The sequence below is a fragment of the Balearica regulorum genome, chromosome 2 (assembly GCF_011004875.1).
Source record: "Balearica regulorum gibbericeps isolate bBalReg1 chromosome 2, bBalReg1.pri, whole genome shotgun sequence".
Taxonomy (NCBI): domain Eukaryota; kingdom Metazoa; phylum Chordata; class Aves; order Gruiformes; family Gruidae; genus Balearica; species Balearica regulorum.
In genome coordinates, this window is record NC_046185.1 from 110,695,908 (window position 1) to 110,711,507 (window position 15,600).

The 15,600-nt window shown below is 45.1% G+C and overlaps 1 protein-coding gene across 1 annotated transcript; it reads left to right on the forward strand.

Moving 5' to 3' along the window:
* Window positions 1-220: 220 nt before the first annotated feature.
* Window positions 221-9,481, forward strand: COA1 (cytochrome c oxidase assembly factor 1). Its single transcript, XM_075745320.1, is given in 8 exon segments — window positions 221-991; window positions 1,253-1,271; window positions 1,274-1,354; window positions 4,284-4,454; window positions 6,369-6,444; window positions 9,121-9,143; window positions 9,146-9,172; window positions 9,175-9,481. Coding segments are annotated over 8 exon segments (525 nt in total). The 5' UTR covers window positions 221-904; the 3' UTR covers window positions 9,216-9,481.
* Window positions 9,482-15,600: the final 6,119 nt, after the last annotated feature.

Genomic DNA, 15,600 nt, shown 5'->3' on the forward strand with positions numbered 1-15,600 from the left:
CCCGGCCACGACGGAAAGGAGTCCTGACATTTGCCTCTCCGCCCTCTCTAAACTGTGGTTGTCGGCTGAGCAATACCTGACTAACGCATACCTGAGGGGTGCTAGAGGTGGTTTTCACAACAGGACTCAAACGGCCTTGCCCAGGTCACATCTTCTGTAACTGGTTTGGGCCTTGCTTTATTAAACTGGCTCTCACTGAGGTAACACAAGTCACACCATTCACGGCACAAGGATCAACATGTGACGCCTTTGGAATTAGAAATCCTGTACAGCTTCCCTAGGTATTCAAATGTCTATGTGCCTGCATCAAAAAGGGCAGCATTTTGCTATATTTTTTTTTTTTAATTTTTAATTGCTCTCAAGACCATTCCTCCCTACCATCCCAGCTGTGAGAGAAGCAAGAGCATAAGCCGATACTTGGATGCTCGGTCAAGTCCCATCCTGCCACAGCCTGAAGCAACACGCTACTCTCCCACTGACGACTCAGCTTGACTCCTACTAACCTGCTGTGGGCAGGAGCGTTAGCTCAGGCTCATCAGGCCACACGGTCCCCCTATTACCCAAACTGTGGAAGTGTTTAGTTGATTGACTTTCTCAGAGGTGTTTCTTATTCTGCTGGGTCATTCATTCAAATGCCCAAAATGTGGACTCATAAAAGGGCAAGCTTGGGCTGGGGGCGGTGCAGGAAGGAAGAAAAATAGCTTGCAAGAACCTTCCTGTTTATCCATGGCTTGGGAAAAAAAACAACACAACAGAATACACACACCCTGGCTCCATTATCTTTGCTGGCACAGCGTTGGCTTGGCTCTGTCCCTTACCACTTCAGGCCAAATCCAGCCCTGCCGCAAGCGTGTTTACTTTAGAGGAGTTTACTCGAGAGAGAAATCCGGCCCCCGGAGCCTGAATGCTGGCAGCGTGTGAGCGAGCGCACAGGCACCGTGAGCCCCCACAACAATGCGCCACGGTGCTGGCCCCCAGCCACACCGGGGAGGTCGTTTTCTTCTCGGCAATTAGCAAAGTGGTGGCATCGCTAAAAGAAGTTGAATAAACACATTCAACCCGGCTGGGTCCCTGGTTTGCTCTGTTCTCACCACCCTTCCTTCTGGGCGCACAGTGGGCCCCAGCAAGCGAGAGCCCGATGCCTGTGCTGTGTGCTTTCATTCAGGCCTGCTTGGAAGGCTTGTAGGAAAGCAGGGGGGATAACCTTTAGTTTTCTTCTTTTACAACAAAAATCTTCCCTTTTTCTTTTCAGGGAGGAAAAATGCCAGCTTCTCTAGAAAACTGAAGCAAATGGCTGTTTTCATGGGACTGTTCAGCAGCGGGGGATGCATCGTGATGTATAATCTTATGCAAAGTAAGCCTTGGTGCTGTTAGCAACCTTATTTCTCCTCTGCCCCTTTCATTTGCTTTTGTGTAGCAGGGAAAATAGCAGCATGCAAGATGTGAAAAGCAGATGAAGTCAAGGGAAGTGTGGCTGAGCCTCTGGGTTCTGCCTTCCTGGGTTCCACTGTCTTCAGCCCCAGGGCTGCTGCTCTCCCAAGCACTACTACATGTGTTTCCAGAGGGGGGGTATTGCATAGGAAGCAGGCTGCTGTGGTCAGGAGAAAGTCTGGTTTCTGGGGGAGGTTCCTGAGGGCGAGGGCAAAGTGAAAGCTTAGGTAGTAATGCAGGTTTCATTTCTCACTGAGATTTTACAACTGGGCAGGAAAAGAGGACCATGTGTGAGAAGGTATTAAAGTCTAGTGGCTTTATCTGTAAATCTTTTTGTGGTGCTGGCTCTTAAACAGAACATGCCTGTGAAGTACTAAGACATCATCAGTTTCTCCTGAATGAAGGGCAGATAAGAATGGTCAGCATTGAGAAGACCAGGACAAGGAGAGAAAAAAGCTAGACAGGTGCCATTCCAACCCAAACCATTCTATGATTGTAGTTCATAGACACCTCCAGTCACTACATGTCTTTGGCCAAGAATCCCAATTATTAGTCCAAATGTTAGATGTTTATTTTTTCTAAAATTGTTTCTAGATGTTTAATATCAGACCAGAAATAGGCTTTGCTTCTCTCTCAGGAAGTGCTATAGGCCTCTTGGCCCTGTGCCTCTCCCTTGCTGGTACTATCAAATGATACTGCTTTTCACCTGCCCATATATCAGAGGATGCTGCCAGAAAAGTGTAGCCAAGCCTGTTCCTCAAGCCTTCAGATAAGCTCTGAAACCTCCCCTTCATTTTACACGTATTAATAACAAATCAGACAAGGCTGGAAAGCAGGCTTCAATTTTAGGCAGCTCATGCCCTCAAGCTCTGGAGTCTATGACAGATATATGATCCTCTACACTTTAAAATATTGAATCTGGCTTTTAACAAGGACATTAGCATTTTTTTAATTTCAGCTTTAGCATTGTTATCTAGAAGTCTTGGGGGGGGGGGGGGGAAGGGGGGGAAGTCACCCCCTGTGCTATACAGAAAGTCAAAGGGTTCGTTCCCCGCATCACTTAGCAGTGTGATCAAGGGGCACAACACGACAGCTACTTCTTCCTCTTTGCAATACCGGTGGCACTGAGTAGCTGCCTGAATACTCTGACAAGCCAACCAGGCTTGGACGCTTTCTGCAGCAGAGCGTTGTCCTTCTGTAGCCTCCAAAAGACAGGGGAGCCACACGGGAGCCTTCCTCCCTCGGCCCATGCCCAGGGCTATCCCAGTGCGTGGAACGGGCCCATACTGGAACCTGTAAAGACAGGTGGCTTTCATAGTGGTAGGAGCAGGGGGAGATGGGTGCTTCCCTCCCCTTCCTTCAGAGTGAAGGGAAGATTGCAACTGCATGGTTTCTATGGAAGCTTGTACAGTCAGGTAATCCTGTTTCTATTTATTCCCTTCACCTCCACACCCTCCTCAGGGGAGCAGTCTCCCCAGCCAACCCCAGCATCCTTTGAGCTCTCCTACTGAAAACGTGTGGACAAACAGATTAGTCAGAGATTTTATGTCCAATACATGAGATGCTAACAAGGAACAGCCGAGAAGGAGCACCAGGAAACTCAAACCTGCTTCCCCTCCAACCTGCAGGATGAGCACAACATACTTTTAACATGTCTGAGTGGCTGCTTGCCACGATCTGTAGGCACTAAAGGGCTGGTGTGCTGCAACCCCCTTTGCTGGAGCTCCTTAGGATGGCCCAGGGGGCCAGGGAGGACCAGTGCAGGCTGTAGCCTAGCAAAGCTGTTTCTATGCCAACTGGATGCTGCTGGCTCACAGGGGATGTCTCTAATTAAGGAGAGAGGGCAGCATCCTTCTGCCTCTAAGACTAATACCAACAGTCAAAGAGACCAGGAAACAAGCCTTACACCTTGTTTTAAACTCTTTGGAAGGCGATGAGCAAAGTTGCCACAATAGGATTTTCACACATGCACACTCTTACCTTAACTCTGCGCTTCGTGATGTCAAGAGAGTGAAGTTAGGCTGGTGTGAAGGACATGTAGAAATCTCAGCAGGCAAGCCTTAAAACTATTTATAAGCAAGTCTCTGCCTCTGTAAGGAGGGTCGGCACATTTCCAGCCTCAGCTCTGCACCGTGCAGTGGTCACCAACTGACAGCATTTCCCAGCTATACATAGTAACCAGACATTGATAAATAGCAATTTACTACAATTGCCCCCCATATGCCAACACTGCAGCATCCAGTCTACTATGCTATTGTTGCTGCTTGGCCATTAACTCTAATGGCGCGTCTCTGTGCCTCCCTTTTAACGCACCCGTCAGTAGAAATGCAGCTTCATGGCTGCCACTTGAAAAGCTGTATCGAGACCACAGCACGAGTTTCACAGCAGCAGCAGCTGTTCCCATCTCACACCAATGTCTGCAAAATATTCTCCCTTCTTAAAGTATTTTCTGTACCTCCTTTAAAAAAAAAAAAAAATCAGAACATTTTCAGATATTCATCCTTATGCTTTTTTCCCTTTTAAAAATTTCTTTTAGATAACAAATGTACAAAAATCAGGGAGACACAGCCATAAGCTGAACTGTATATCAGAATGTAACAGGCTGTATTCAGAGCCCTCTTCACTTAAGCGAGCTGAATAACATTACAGATCAGCACTGCTTCTCTGATGTAAGGCCATGTTTCCTCCTTTAGCCAGATTTCTCCTAATTAATAGTTTCAGAGTGTTTTTCAGGGAGGGTGTGGTAGTCTGGAAGAAACATTTTTTTTTTCTTTTTTTTTTTTTTTTCTCCTTTTCACTTATGTTTTGATTTTAAGTGGACAGTCTCCTCACTACCCTGTTTCTCTCACTAGAGAGTTTTGCCAGGACCCAGTATTACCAACAGGCTTTGGAGAAATTGAACAGCAGTCCCGATGCACTGGAAGCTCTGGGTGCCCCCCCTCTTAAGGTTCACAACATCCGACTGACGGACAGGAGTAACCTCGTGGATGCGGAAAGAGCACAGGTAACGCTGGGGACGTGGTGTCACAGGGAGGCTTCCCAAGGCGCAGGGTGACAAGAGATCAGCTAAGGGATTTTCAGCAGGTCACAAGTGACTTGGGTACTGGAAGGCAGTAGGGTGGGATGCCAGTTGATTTGGAAGAGGAATGGATTTCTAGAGCATAAATCTATGCTCTAACGCAAGAGACTAGAAACAGCAAGAGCAGCATCTTCACGTTGTGCTATACAGGCACATCACAGAATGCCAAGGAACCTCCCAAGTCAGTCAATCCTCTCCTACTACTGTAAGCCACAAAATCACATTCAGAAACTAATCAAGACCCATCTTTAAATAGCAGCTGCTTCCCTCTTCTCCCCATATACATCCCATGCTGGTTTTTAAAGCTTTATTCAGAACAGATTTATAGCTGCTCACCAGCTACGCTGTGGTACAGCACAAATGGCGTGGGTTTTAAAAGCACCTGTAAGTCTGTACCACAGAGGACAGCCGTCCGGTGCAGGGCTGAGCACTGGGGTTACGTAGTGACTGGAGAATGCTGCACTGGGTGCTGAAGTGTTGCACAAGGCTGCCTTGCATCAGCCCAGCGTTGGGGCGAGGCAAACCTGGCAAACACAAGTCCACTTCCACTCTGGGTTCCTGCCTGAGTAGGACTTTCCATCAGTGTTTTTGCCCCTTAATCCAGGCTGCTTTTCCCTGGTTTTGCTGGTGACGCAAAATGTCCCTGGTGACCTCTCTGGGCAACTCCCTGAGGGCTCTCGTCACATTTGAATAATTTTGTTCCTCCTGGTGACTAGTTTTGAGTCCAGGGGACCAAGCAAGGCCAGTAAGGAATGGGGCAGATGGTGCAGTGAAGGAGGGGGGGCTCTCAGGGCAAGAAAAATCCATCTTTAACCAAGTCCTGTAAAATTCCACTTTCCATCTCACTCCAGCTAAGCTTTACCCATGTGAAAGCCAAAACGTTTCCCCATTTCCTGGGTTTTAGAGTTTCTACAAGGTAACGTATTGAAGGCCAAAAAAAATGTGGGAAAAGCGCACAACCTCTTATGCTGATTGAAAAGAAAAAGAGAACCTGCCCTACTGATGTTTTCCTGCATCATCTTTTAAGAATGCTGATTGCTCGGGTGACTCAGGGTGAAGTCAAACTTCTGCCAACCTCACCCAGGACACAAACCATCAACTTTCTTCTCCACTTTTTTCATGCTCATGAGCATTCATGTTCTCATGAAATAAACTAGTTAATCATCATTAATAATTACATCATAGATCAATCTACTGAGTCTATAACATCCCTATAGGCTCCTGCCTGTTGGGCCAGTTGGAGAACCCTTGGCATTTCCTTTTGTGATTGCAGTACCACCCAATACTACACTTGAAACATTTCTTTATTCAAACATTAAGCTGAGTGCAATTAGCTGTGGTTGATGCTGCAGTTCCTAGCTTTGTTTGTTAAACAACTGAGTGGTAGAATTGGTGACACTGAGAAAAAAAATAAATCATTGAACATCTCATTTCCTTGATGCATGTTAATGAACTGATCTGTAGAGGATCTCAACCTACAGGCTTCTTACAGTTATGGGAAGCTCTAGCACAGTGCAGGTCACCTCTAGATCACCATGCATTCTGGTAAGGAAAGGTGTTTGCTCATAAATATTTCAGAGAGTGAGTGGTTTTCCCTAGGGGTTGCAGCTGTAACACAAGTAAATTCTTTCAGTAGAGAGAGATTAATGTATGGCAGAACAGGCATACTTGTATAGCCATGCACACGTTAGCCATTTGAAAGCTTAGTGAAACTCTGAATACATTAAAAAATAAAATTAGGGTTTAAGTTAAAAGGGAGGTGTTGCCTCTTTGTAGAAGGAGCAAATATTTATTTGAGTAACATGCTTCACTGAATCTTTAACATACTTTTATATCTTTACATACTTTATATCTGCAGATAAAGTACCAGTATCTGGAACAAAATCAGCGGGGTACCTCTATATTAACTCAGAGATGGACCACTCCCATCAATGGTGCGTACTGGGAGAAACATATAGATGCAGGGAGAGCAGTGGTAGGAGAGTGGTAGGAGAAAAGAGTGGAGCAGAATATTTGCTTTAGTCATCCGTGTTGCTGAGATCATGCACACAAAGGAAGAGGAAATTCATATCTGAAGGTCTTGTGAAAGGTTATTACCGTCATTACAACAAAAATGGAAGTTAGTTGAGAAATACATTGAATTCATCCCTATGAATACAAAACAGAACAACATGAGCCATTCATTTGCATGAAATGCGTTTCTACAAACTATAGCTCAGTACGCATACAAATACTGTGAGCCAAGGTAATGTCCGCTCCCACCCCTCCTCCCCAGGAGGGTGCAAGGCCGTTGAAGAGCAGTCCTAATGTAGTCTAGTATCATGCATTGCAGCAGAGGAATTATCTTACACATTACATCAGACCCTATCAAGGTGAGCTAAAAATCATGCAGGATGTTTTTCAAGCTGTCCAAGAAACACAGTCTTTATAGTTAAAAAAGTGCTAGAACAGATATATAGTAGCAACTTTACAGTTTTGTAATACTGAAGCCTGAAAGCCTCTCTTGTTCAAGGGTAAACTGATTCCTTGAACTGAGCAACGAATTACTTCATGAATTCAGAGTCCATCTTCCATTGCAAAAGAGGAAATTTCATTAGATACAAACCTCCTCACAAGTACTTGTTCTCAGAGTTTGTTAGGCACGTGTTAGCTCTATTTAGAAACCTATGGTGGCTTGGCTGCCACCAGCACATATGGTAATGTTTTCTTTTCATAATTAGATGAGCACAACTTACTATATTTCTCTTCTGAATCGCTATGGGAAATAAGGTGTAAAGTGATGGGAGAAGACACTAGGCTGAGACTTGAGAGGCTCAGGGCCAGACCGGGCCTCCTCCCTAGTGAGGGGAGATACTCCAGAGGTCCTCAGCCACCTTTCTTGCACACCTATGCTTCCCTGGGCACCTGGGCTCCGATCTCCTCACTCCTCCCCATCCTCACCTCACAGATGAGGGGACATAACAGTTCCCTCCTGTTTCACCCAGTTACTATGAGGATAACTGAAGATTGCAAGGTGTTAAACTACAGTAGCAATTGAAGTGCGTACATCTCTGAGTTTTGTTTTCAAATGACCTCTCACACATTTCCATCTGCAAGCTGAAGAGGAAAAAGAGAAAGGAAAAAAAAAAAAGAAGCATCTTCTGTAAAAGGGTTTGTGGCAGACAGATCTGTCAAACTCAACTCTCTTGGCTTACATTGTGAGGGTCCTGCGCAGAGCTTTACTTGAAGCTAGGCGGGACTTGGTGTCCTTGCACCCAGCTGAGGAACTAAGAGTTAAATGGCTTGTTCCCAGCTGCTCCACAAAAGAGTGCCTGAAATCCCCAAGATAAATAACAAACGGCACATCCTGGTGTGGCTCTGCAGAGCGTGCGCATGGGTGCTTGCAGTGGAAACGTGGGAGACAACCAGAATGATATAGGCAGAATAAAACTGCCCCAGGAGGTGACCTCTCTCTGCAGAAGTAGCTGAGGCTCCCACCCCACTGAAATGCTTCGGACTGAGTGAGCAGTCTGGCATCAGGGGGGGTTTTTTGTTGTGTTGGTTTTGGGTTGGTTTTTTTTTTTTTTTTAAATAACTACATAAATAAAAGCAGGCAACTGAAGAAAAGGGAAACTGGGAGTACACGAGCTGGTTTTGAACCTGGAGGGGAGCGTTCGCTCAGTTGCAGGCAGTGCAGGGATGGGAAGGGCACCCGGAGGCGAGGGCAGCCAAGGCACCCGTCCTGCAAAGCGACACTCGCCTGCCCCAAAGTGAGCGGAGGGAAGGGCCGAGACCCCAGGCCATGCTGAGGGGAGCAATCAGTTGCTCCTTCAAGCCCTGTTTTAAATGATGCAGTTGCTTGTCCCAGGTCGGATGGAGGCGGAGGGCTGGTGAGGGAAGAGCCCTGCCACAGAACCATTGCACAGAGGTGCAGCAGCCTAATTACCTAATTGTATGTACTTGGCACTGACTCCAGCAAAAGTAGAGCTGGGCGAGCGCCAGGAGCTTTTGAAAAAAAATCCTATCTTAATACTCCGCAATAATAGTCCTTCCCAGCTGGAAAAGCAGCAGGAGCAGTCTCACAGAAGTGGGTTTAGAGCAGAGCTTAGAGGAAGGAAAAGGCTCCCCCTCAGCCTCCACAAACGCAGTTTCCCCTCTCCTTTGAGTAACCACGTTCGTACCCCGTCAGGGTTTCAGCAGTCACATTGAGTTACCGCACAGTGTTCAAACTCTTCCAAGCCAGGATAATTCCTTAGCAACACAGTCTGGCTCCAAGGCTGGAGAGGAGCAGAGCAAGGAATGCACCGCAGGATGGAGAGGAAGAAAGGCACTGGGTCGGGGCGGGGGGAAGAATGTTCCTGTCTAAAATAGCTGGCAGGACTTTATTCGGGTTGCAACAAATAAGAACACACATCCCAGACCTTTAAATCTGGGCCTGCACTACGCTATTAAGGAAAAAAGCTTCAGAAGCTGGCACTCACAAAGCAAGTTTTAAAACACTTTAAGAGAATTTTTAAAAGCAATGAATGCGTGGAATGATTTGTTTCCCTGTGCCAGCTGTTTCTACCCCAACTTTACTACTATATTAAAGTGATTGAAACAAGTTAAAAATCTCTTTTGGTTTGTGTCAGCTGGTGCCTTCAGGATGTCACCTTGAACTGCGCGATGGTCAGAATATTCCAGTTTACACTCCCCCGTGGAAAGCATTGGTGTGCAAGAAGGTTAAAAAAAAAAAAAATATCAAAGGCAGCTGCTTCTCCACCTCCCCTTGGGCCGAAGGAGCCATTAATCGATTGCATCCCACTGTGTCTGTGAATGTCACTTGTGACAACTGTGCACAATTTCACTTAAGTGGGTGCTTTCAAGACAATTTTTCTCTCTAAGATTGATCTCATTATTGTCATAATTGTAATTTCTTTCTTTTGCTGGTTTATTTATGTCCTCAGCAGAAGCCTAAAATAAATATCTTGCAAAAGACTTGCTGTTCCAGGAGTCATGTGTTATGTTCTCTGTGTGCTAGGATTACGAATTTGAAATAAATAAGTGAACTGCCAAGACATTGAGATTTTCTACAATTGCAGCCCAAAGTCAGGACAGTTGGGCCGCTCCATCATGGTGAGAAGACCAAGTCAGCTCCTCAAAGTGCTTGCCCTCACTGTTTCCATTTTCCCGTTTCTCAATAAGGTGTTACCTAAAGCAGGAGGGACGACTAGCAGCGAAGGTGAAGCTCAGCAGCAGCCCCCTCCACTCCTAATGTCACATATCAGATAGATTTGCACCCTCTCAGTCATCATTAAAAAGCTCACGAGATAGCCAAGGCCACTCATCGTAACAGGAATTCCAGGAAGAGGCTCTACTCACGCTGCCCATGCTGTGGGTTACTCAGAAGCCGCTGCTGTTTCACACCAGCTCTGCGCAACACGAGTTCGGGAGGGCACATTCACTCCCCCACTTCTGCTCAGGAGGAAGACACTCAGGAGGTGTGGAACAGGTAAAGACTGACACAAGATTTTGATTTTGCCTTGATTCTGTCAAGCAGCAGCTCAACCAGAGGTAGAGAATTGCTGTCCCCAGAAGCAAGTTGAGGAATGGGGGAACACACACATACACAGCAAATTTCCCCACACCCCACACCCCCCAACTGCACATTCTAACAAACTGTAAAGCCTAAGGTACAGTCTGAGAAGATGAAGAGACATGTAAGTGGTGTGCCTTCATACCCTGAAGTAACATGTGAGCCACTAAGCACGTCCAGAAGAAAGAGTGTCCTGGATTTATTGTAACAGAGCAGGTTAATCAAGATGGGCTAGCGAAAGCCCAGAGCTTATACCACTTAACTCCCTTTTTCTCCCCCCCTCCATCACGACATCCAAATTGAGTCCTAGAAATCACCAAAGGTATGGCAATACAAAACTTTTTCAAGGGTAATTAGTAATAGATGGAGAAGGGAGAGCTGGAGCAAAGAATTGTTAGACCAGCAAGCATTTCCATGCTCAGCAATGACCCAGCAAAGTGAGCAAGGTACTTTTGAAGAAGTCTGCAGAGCAAATGCCAAAGCAAGCGGAGGGAGAAACCAGAAGGCCACAGCAACAGCAGCTGTGACAAAATGTTTTAGAAGAAAAAACCAAAACCAACAAAACCACTCCAGATTTAGTTTGGGATTCACAAAGAGCTGCACAGAATAAACAGCAGCTGTGGGACCTGATCCAACCCATATAAATGCCCAACACGCCAGAGGAACGATTAGGATGAATCAAGGAGAGACAGTATGTCCCAGCTTTAAGATTGAAATCACTGCTATCTGGTTTCACAAAATAAAATACAAGCAGTATGACTTAAAAACATTAGCCTTGCACTACTGCAGCCTACCTAGTAAGAAAACCACTTGGGAGACATAGAGGTCTCCTCGCCACCTGGTATCTCAGAGCTTGGGCAACTCTGACTTTTGGTCACTGCAGAAGTTTGGTGGGGACTCAAAACAATTGACAAGGCAAAGCCAGATCAACCACTTCACCTCCATCAATTATCACTTCCCTGACTGCAGCTTTGACTTGTTACCCATGTCCAAAGAAGCTATGGCTGCAAGAGTCATGCCAGCCCGTGCAGTCCCTCCCTATGTCTGTGCTAGGAGCATCTGGCACACACGGCCATTCACCCTGCCTCTTGTCACCACTGTTGCACTTAGTAAGCCTGGGACCTGCAGCAGCTGCAAGGTGTACAAGCGTCCAGGAAACCTGGCCACAACAACCCTAGCTGCAGCCACGATTCTTGCTCACCACCCTTCTGTCTCTTCAGCCAGCACGTGCAATATCCCCGTTCTGACTCCACAAATTGCTGCGCCAACAATACCACCACCTGGCCTGGCTCTAACCCTGGTTATCCCAGGCCTGAGGGGGAGATCCCCACAAAAACTTTACCATTAACACTGGAGATTTTATTACCTTGCTTGGGGGAAGCAGAGCTTACAAAGAGGTTCTGTCTCTCACTTTCCCCTTAGAGACCTAACAGAGGACTCCTTTAACTTTGAGCACTCGTGGTCATCGTAACTAACCCCTGGGTTCATCAAAGCTGTGAAAATGGACAGTATCATCATATCATACTAATGCTTTCTCTAAATCAAACTTTAAAGCTGGAGAAGGAAGAAAGCAGTGGGTGGAGCTAGAAGCCAGCCAGATCAGTAGAGTGTGACGAGTAAAAGAGCATTCACATCCCCGCTTTTGTTTCACTAATAGCAAACATGGAATTTCTTACCCTCTTGAGCTTGAAGAGCCTAGAAGCCACTTCCTCTCTGAGCTCTTTTTAAGATGCCACACATCCAAAGGGAGGAAAAAAGCAGCAAGGTGGCGTGTTCAGCGCCAAGTTGCTTCAGCCACGCCGGTTCCTATTAAATACACCACAGCCCACCACGGCCTGCTTTCAGAGGAGGACACAGGTGCAGCAGGAGCAGCCAAGAGAGCTGGAGCATGCCAGGAAAACAGGGAGAGCAAAGGTCTCAGAACCACCAGCAGCTGCTGAAAGCCCAGATAACTTCAAGAGGGCACCTGGGCACCCCTCTTTCCCATGCAGTCTTTTCTTCTAAGGAAACACCAGAGGAGAAGATTAAGTTGTATTTAACTTCATTACGTCATTGAAGTACTAATTCATTATAATTATATTGTGTTTTCATGTCACTCAACACTTGTCTGGACAATCATTTCATTTTTATTTGGAAAATATTAATCTTTTGATGAAAGACCCTAAAACTCCCAGGTTAAACTCCTTTAGAAAGCTTTTCTTTTCTTTTTTGTTCTAGTCACAGGATGGTCAAGGTCAGGAGGAACCTCTGGAGATCAGCTAGTCCAACTGCCTCACTCACAGCAGGTCAGCTAGAGCAGATTGTTTGGGACTGCATCCATTCAGGGTTTGAAGATCACCACAACTTCTTTGAGACTCACAACCTTCTGGACAAGCTGTACATGTGTTCAGCCGTTCATCACAGTAAAAAAATCTTTTTCTTACGTTTCTTGTGTTTCAGTGTGTGCCCATTGCCTCTTGTCCTGCCACTGGGCACCACTGAGAAGAACCTGACTCTATCTTCTTGGCTCCTCCCCCCACAGGTATTTATACACACTAAGATCCCTCCCAAGCCATCTCTTCTCCAGGTGTCTCAGCCTCGTTAACAGGTTGCTGCAATCCTTTAATCATCCTAATCATTTTAAGTATGTTAAATAATTTCTTTTAAATTGCCCGGAAAATTTGCATGGTTCCTTTTCCAGTTGTTGTGGTTAAAACAACCATCAACTCTCATGAGCTTTGCTGGATTAAATGTTTGTTTCTTACTCTCTAGTTTGATTTTAATAGCTTCTTGCCAGGCAGTCATCACCCTCGATGGAAACTATCAAGGCTTGTCAGGGCAAGGAACTTATTTTACAGCTGAGGAACAATAAACAAATACTGTTTAGCAGGCTGTTACAATGCTCACGCCTACTTGAGTTGGACCTGACTAATACACAGGGGTTCTATACAACCAGATGTTTTTAAAAGCACTAGCTTCAAAAAAAGATAAGCAGGCTGATGCATTCCCTTTCAGTATGCCTCCCCAGGTTAGTGATAGATATGCTTTTGTCCAACTTACAGGTCTGTCAGTTCACTTCCTAGCTTGGGCAGGTATCTTGCATTGACAGGGAACATCAGTCATTCGGATTCACCTCCCTTTTAGAAATGAGGATGCAGCCCGTTCTTCCCCAACATCTGCCTGCACCTCATCTGCTTGTCAAAGAGAAATAATTTTTCCTGCGTGTTTTTCTGCAAATTTGCTACAAAGTTCCCTGCAGGCACAGCCCAGGCAGTCTGTGATACCAGTGGTGACGGAGAGCTGTCAACATTCTTGATGTTACTTTGGAAGATGCATCACACCTGGCTAAACACCATTAGTTCATTTTATGCAGTATATAAAATGCTAGAATCATATAATTTCTTGAGCAATCTAATGCGTTTCTGTTAATTGCCTTTCCAGAAGATTCAGAAGCAAGCACTTTATTCAGTAACTCTGTGAGACAGCCTTTGCCTCTCTTTGCTTGTAAAGGTAAGAACTTCCACCCAGCAATTAAGCAGACCAGCTGGATCTCACTGGAAGATGGCAGGCAGTAAAGCGATACCCCAACAGCTCGGGAGATTCTCCTGTAAGGATTAGTTAAAAGGCAGCTGTGTAATTCAGTCTGGACACTGGGATTACAAATTAATCGAAGAGCTGGGGTACGCAGATTTCAACCCATCGCTAGCTTAACTGTGATTGATGCGCAAGCAAGCAAAGACTCAATGCAATTAAGTTCTCTGTATTTACAGCAAAAAAAGATAATCGCTTCAAGTAAAGTTCTTTCCCCTAATTTTATGATAACTGTTGTGGTCCTAAATGCTCTTCTTTGCTTTGACAAATCCTAACCTTTTCTTAAGAGAGATTTTAACACACCTATAGGGACTTTTTTCTGTTTTATAAAGCTTCCAGGTTGTATTTTTATGGAACCAAAATATTTTACATTTACACAACTATATGGTTGTCAGCTGTCTTATAACAGGAACAATTAATGAAATTAAGCAGTGTTAAAAGAGGAAATGCCTTTCCATGGAAGAGGAAATACTTTTCTCACCCAGCATCTAGTCCATGCTCTGACTTTCCCCACAGGAACTCCCATCAGGCAAATAACACCATTCTACACACAGCGCACCTTGGAAGGGATATGAAAGTTTCACTGCTTTGGAGCACACATTTCAGCATGATTTGTTAAACCTGGATTAATCCTGATTTCCATGTGCTCCACCTTGTCCTGGACACACCGCTGTCCTGAACAGCGGACCATTCATGGACATTCAAACATCTTTCCAACCAACTCTGCATCTTCAGGTGGGTCATTTCCCACGGGTCAGACATCTGAAGTAGTCTTGAATTTAATTGCAATCTATGTCTAAGTTTAGTATACTTCAAGAAAAACCCGAAGGAGATTTGCATGGATCATACGACTATATTTATTAATCCCAAAGACAGCTTAATGCGACATCCGTAAATGCTGTATTGTGACGATCTCCATAACACAAGCGTATTGTTTTACGGTGGAAAAGATTATTGGTGCCCTTTGTGCAGTAAATATAAATTGAACACACACATAATTCAGAAAACAAAAACCATCAGTAATCCTGCTATGTTGATGTTGAGAAAAAAAAAAACTTCACAGAAGCTCTTGGAGAGAAGCAAGGAGACTCTCATGTAACATGTTACAACCCAGTTCCAGCAATGTCTTTCTCGCTGATTCCAAGCCAACCGTGAAGGTGAAGGTGCACAGTCACCAGCCACACAAGTGTTTAAGTTGCAGTAGTTTGTACTGCAGCTTTAATATCAATTAATGTCGATTCTAGTCATCATCCAGTCATTCTGCACCAAACTAGCAGAACTCAGGGAATTTTGTTTCAAATCAGTAATTCTATCTTGAAAAAAGATGACGGGATTGTTTTTTGTGGGGTTTTTTTTTAATTATTAAGTTTTAAAGTGTTTTCCCAATGTTCCCAAAGAACAAAAGACCCATCAGCTGCTCAGAAAACAAGATTTCATTTATTGTAAGTTACTGAAACACTAAACACCTTGTCAGAAGTACAATGAACTGGCACTGTTTTCTTAAAATGTTGAAACTTGCCTTCCAGGAACACCACCTGGAGTATTCAAGAGCTCTTCAGCCATGGGAAACAGGTTGGTGCAAGGCCACCTGCTCCCATCCCCTGCCAGCACACCAGTGCAGAACAGGCAGTTCATTTCTACTTGCCTTCCCTAACAGCTCCCAACATTCACCTGGCAGGTCACAAGCTGGAATTCACCCTTATTTAGGGACCCTCAAATGAAAGGTGTAAGAAATGAGACAAATCAAAATGCAAATTCTGCTTTAGACAAGACTATTTTATAGAATTTTTAATGACTATAAATCTATAGCCTCTTGCTTAAAGAGGTGAACACAGCAACAAAACAGAGGAGACAAAGCTGTGCTTTCCAGCCAGATGTTCGCCGTTTGTTCCAACAACTGCAACGGAGGTTGTAAGCCTGGACCTACCCCCACGTGTAGGTATCATTCACATCTCTTACATCAGAG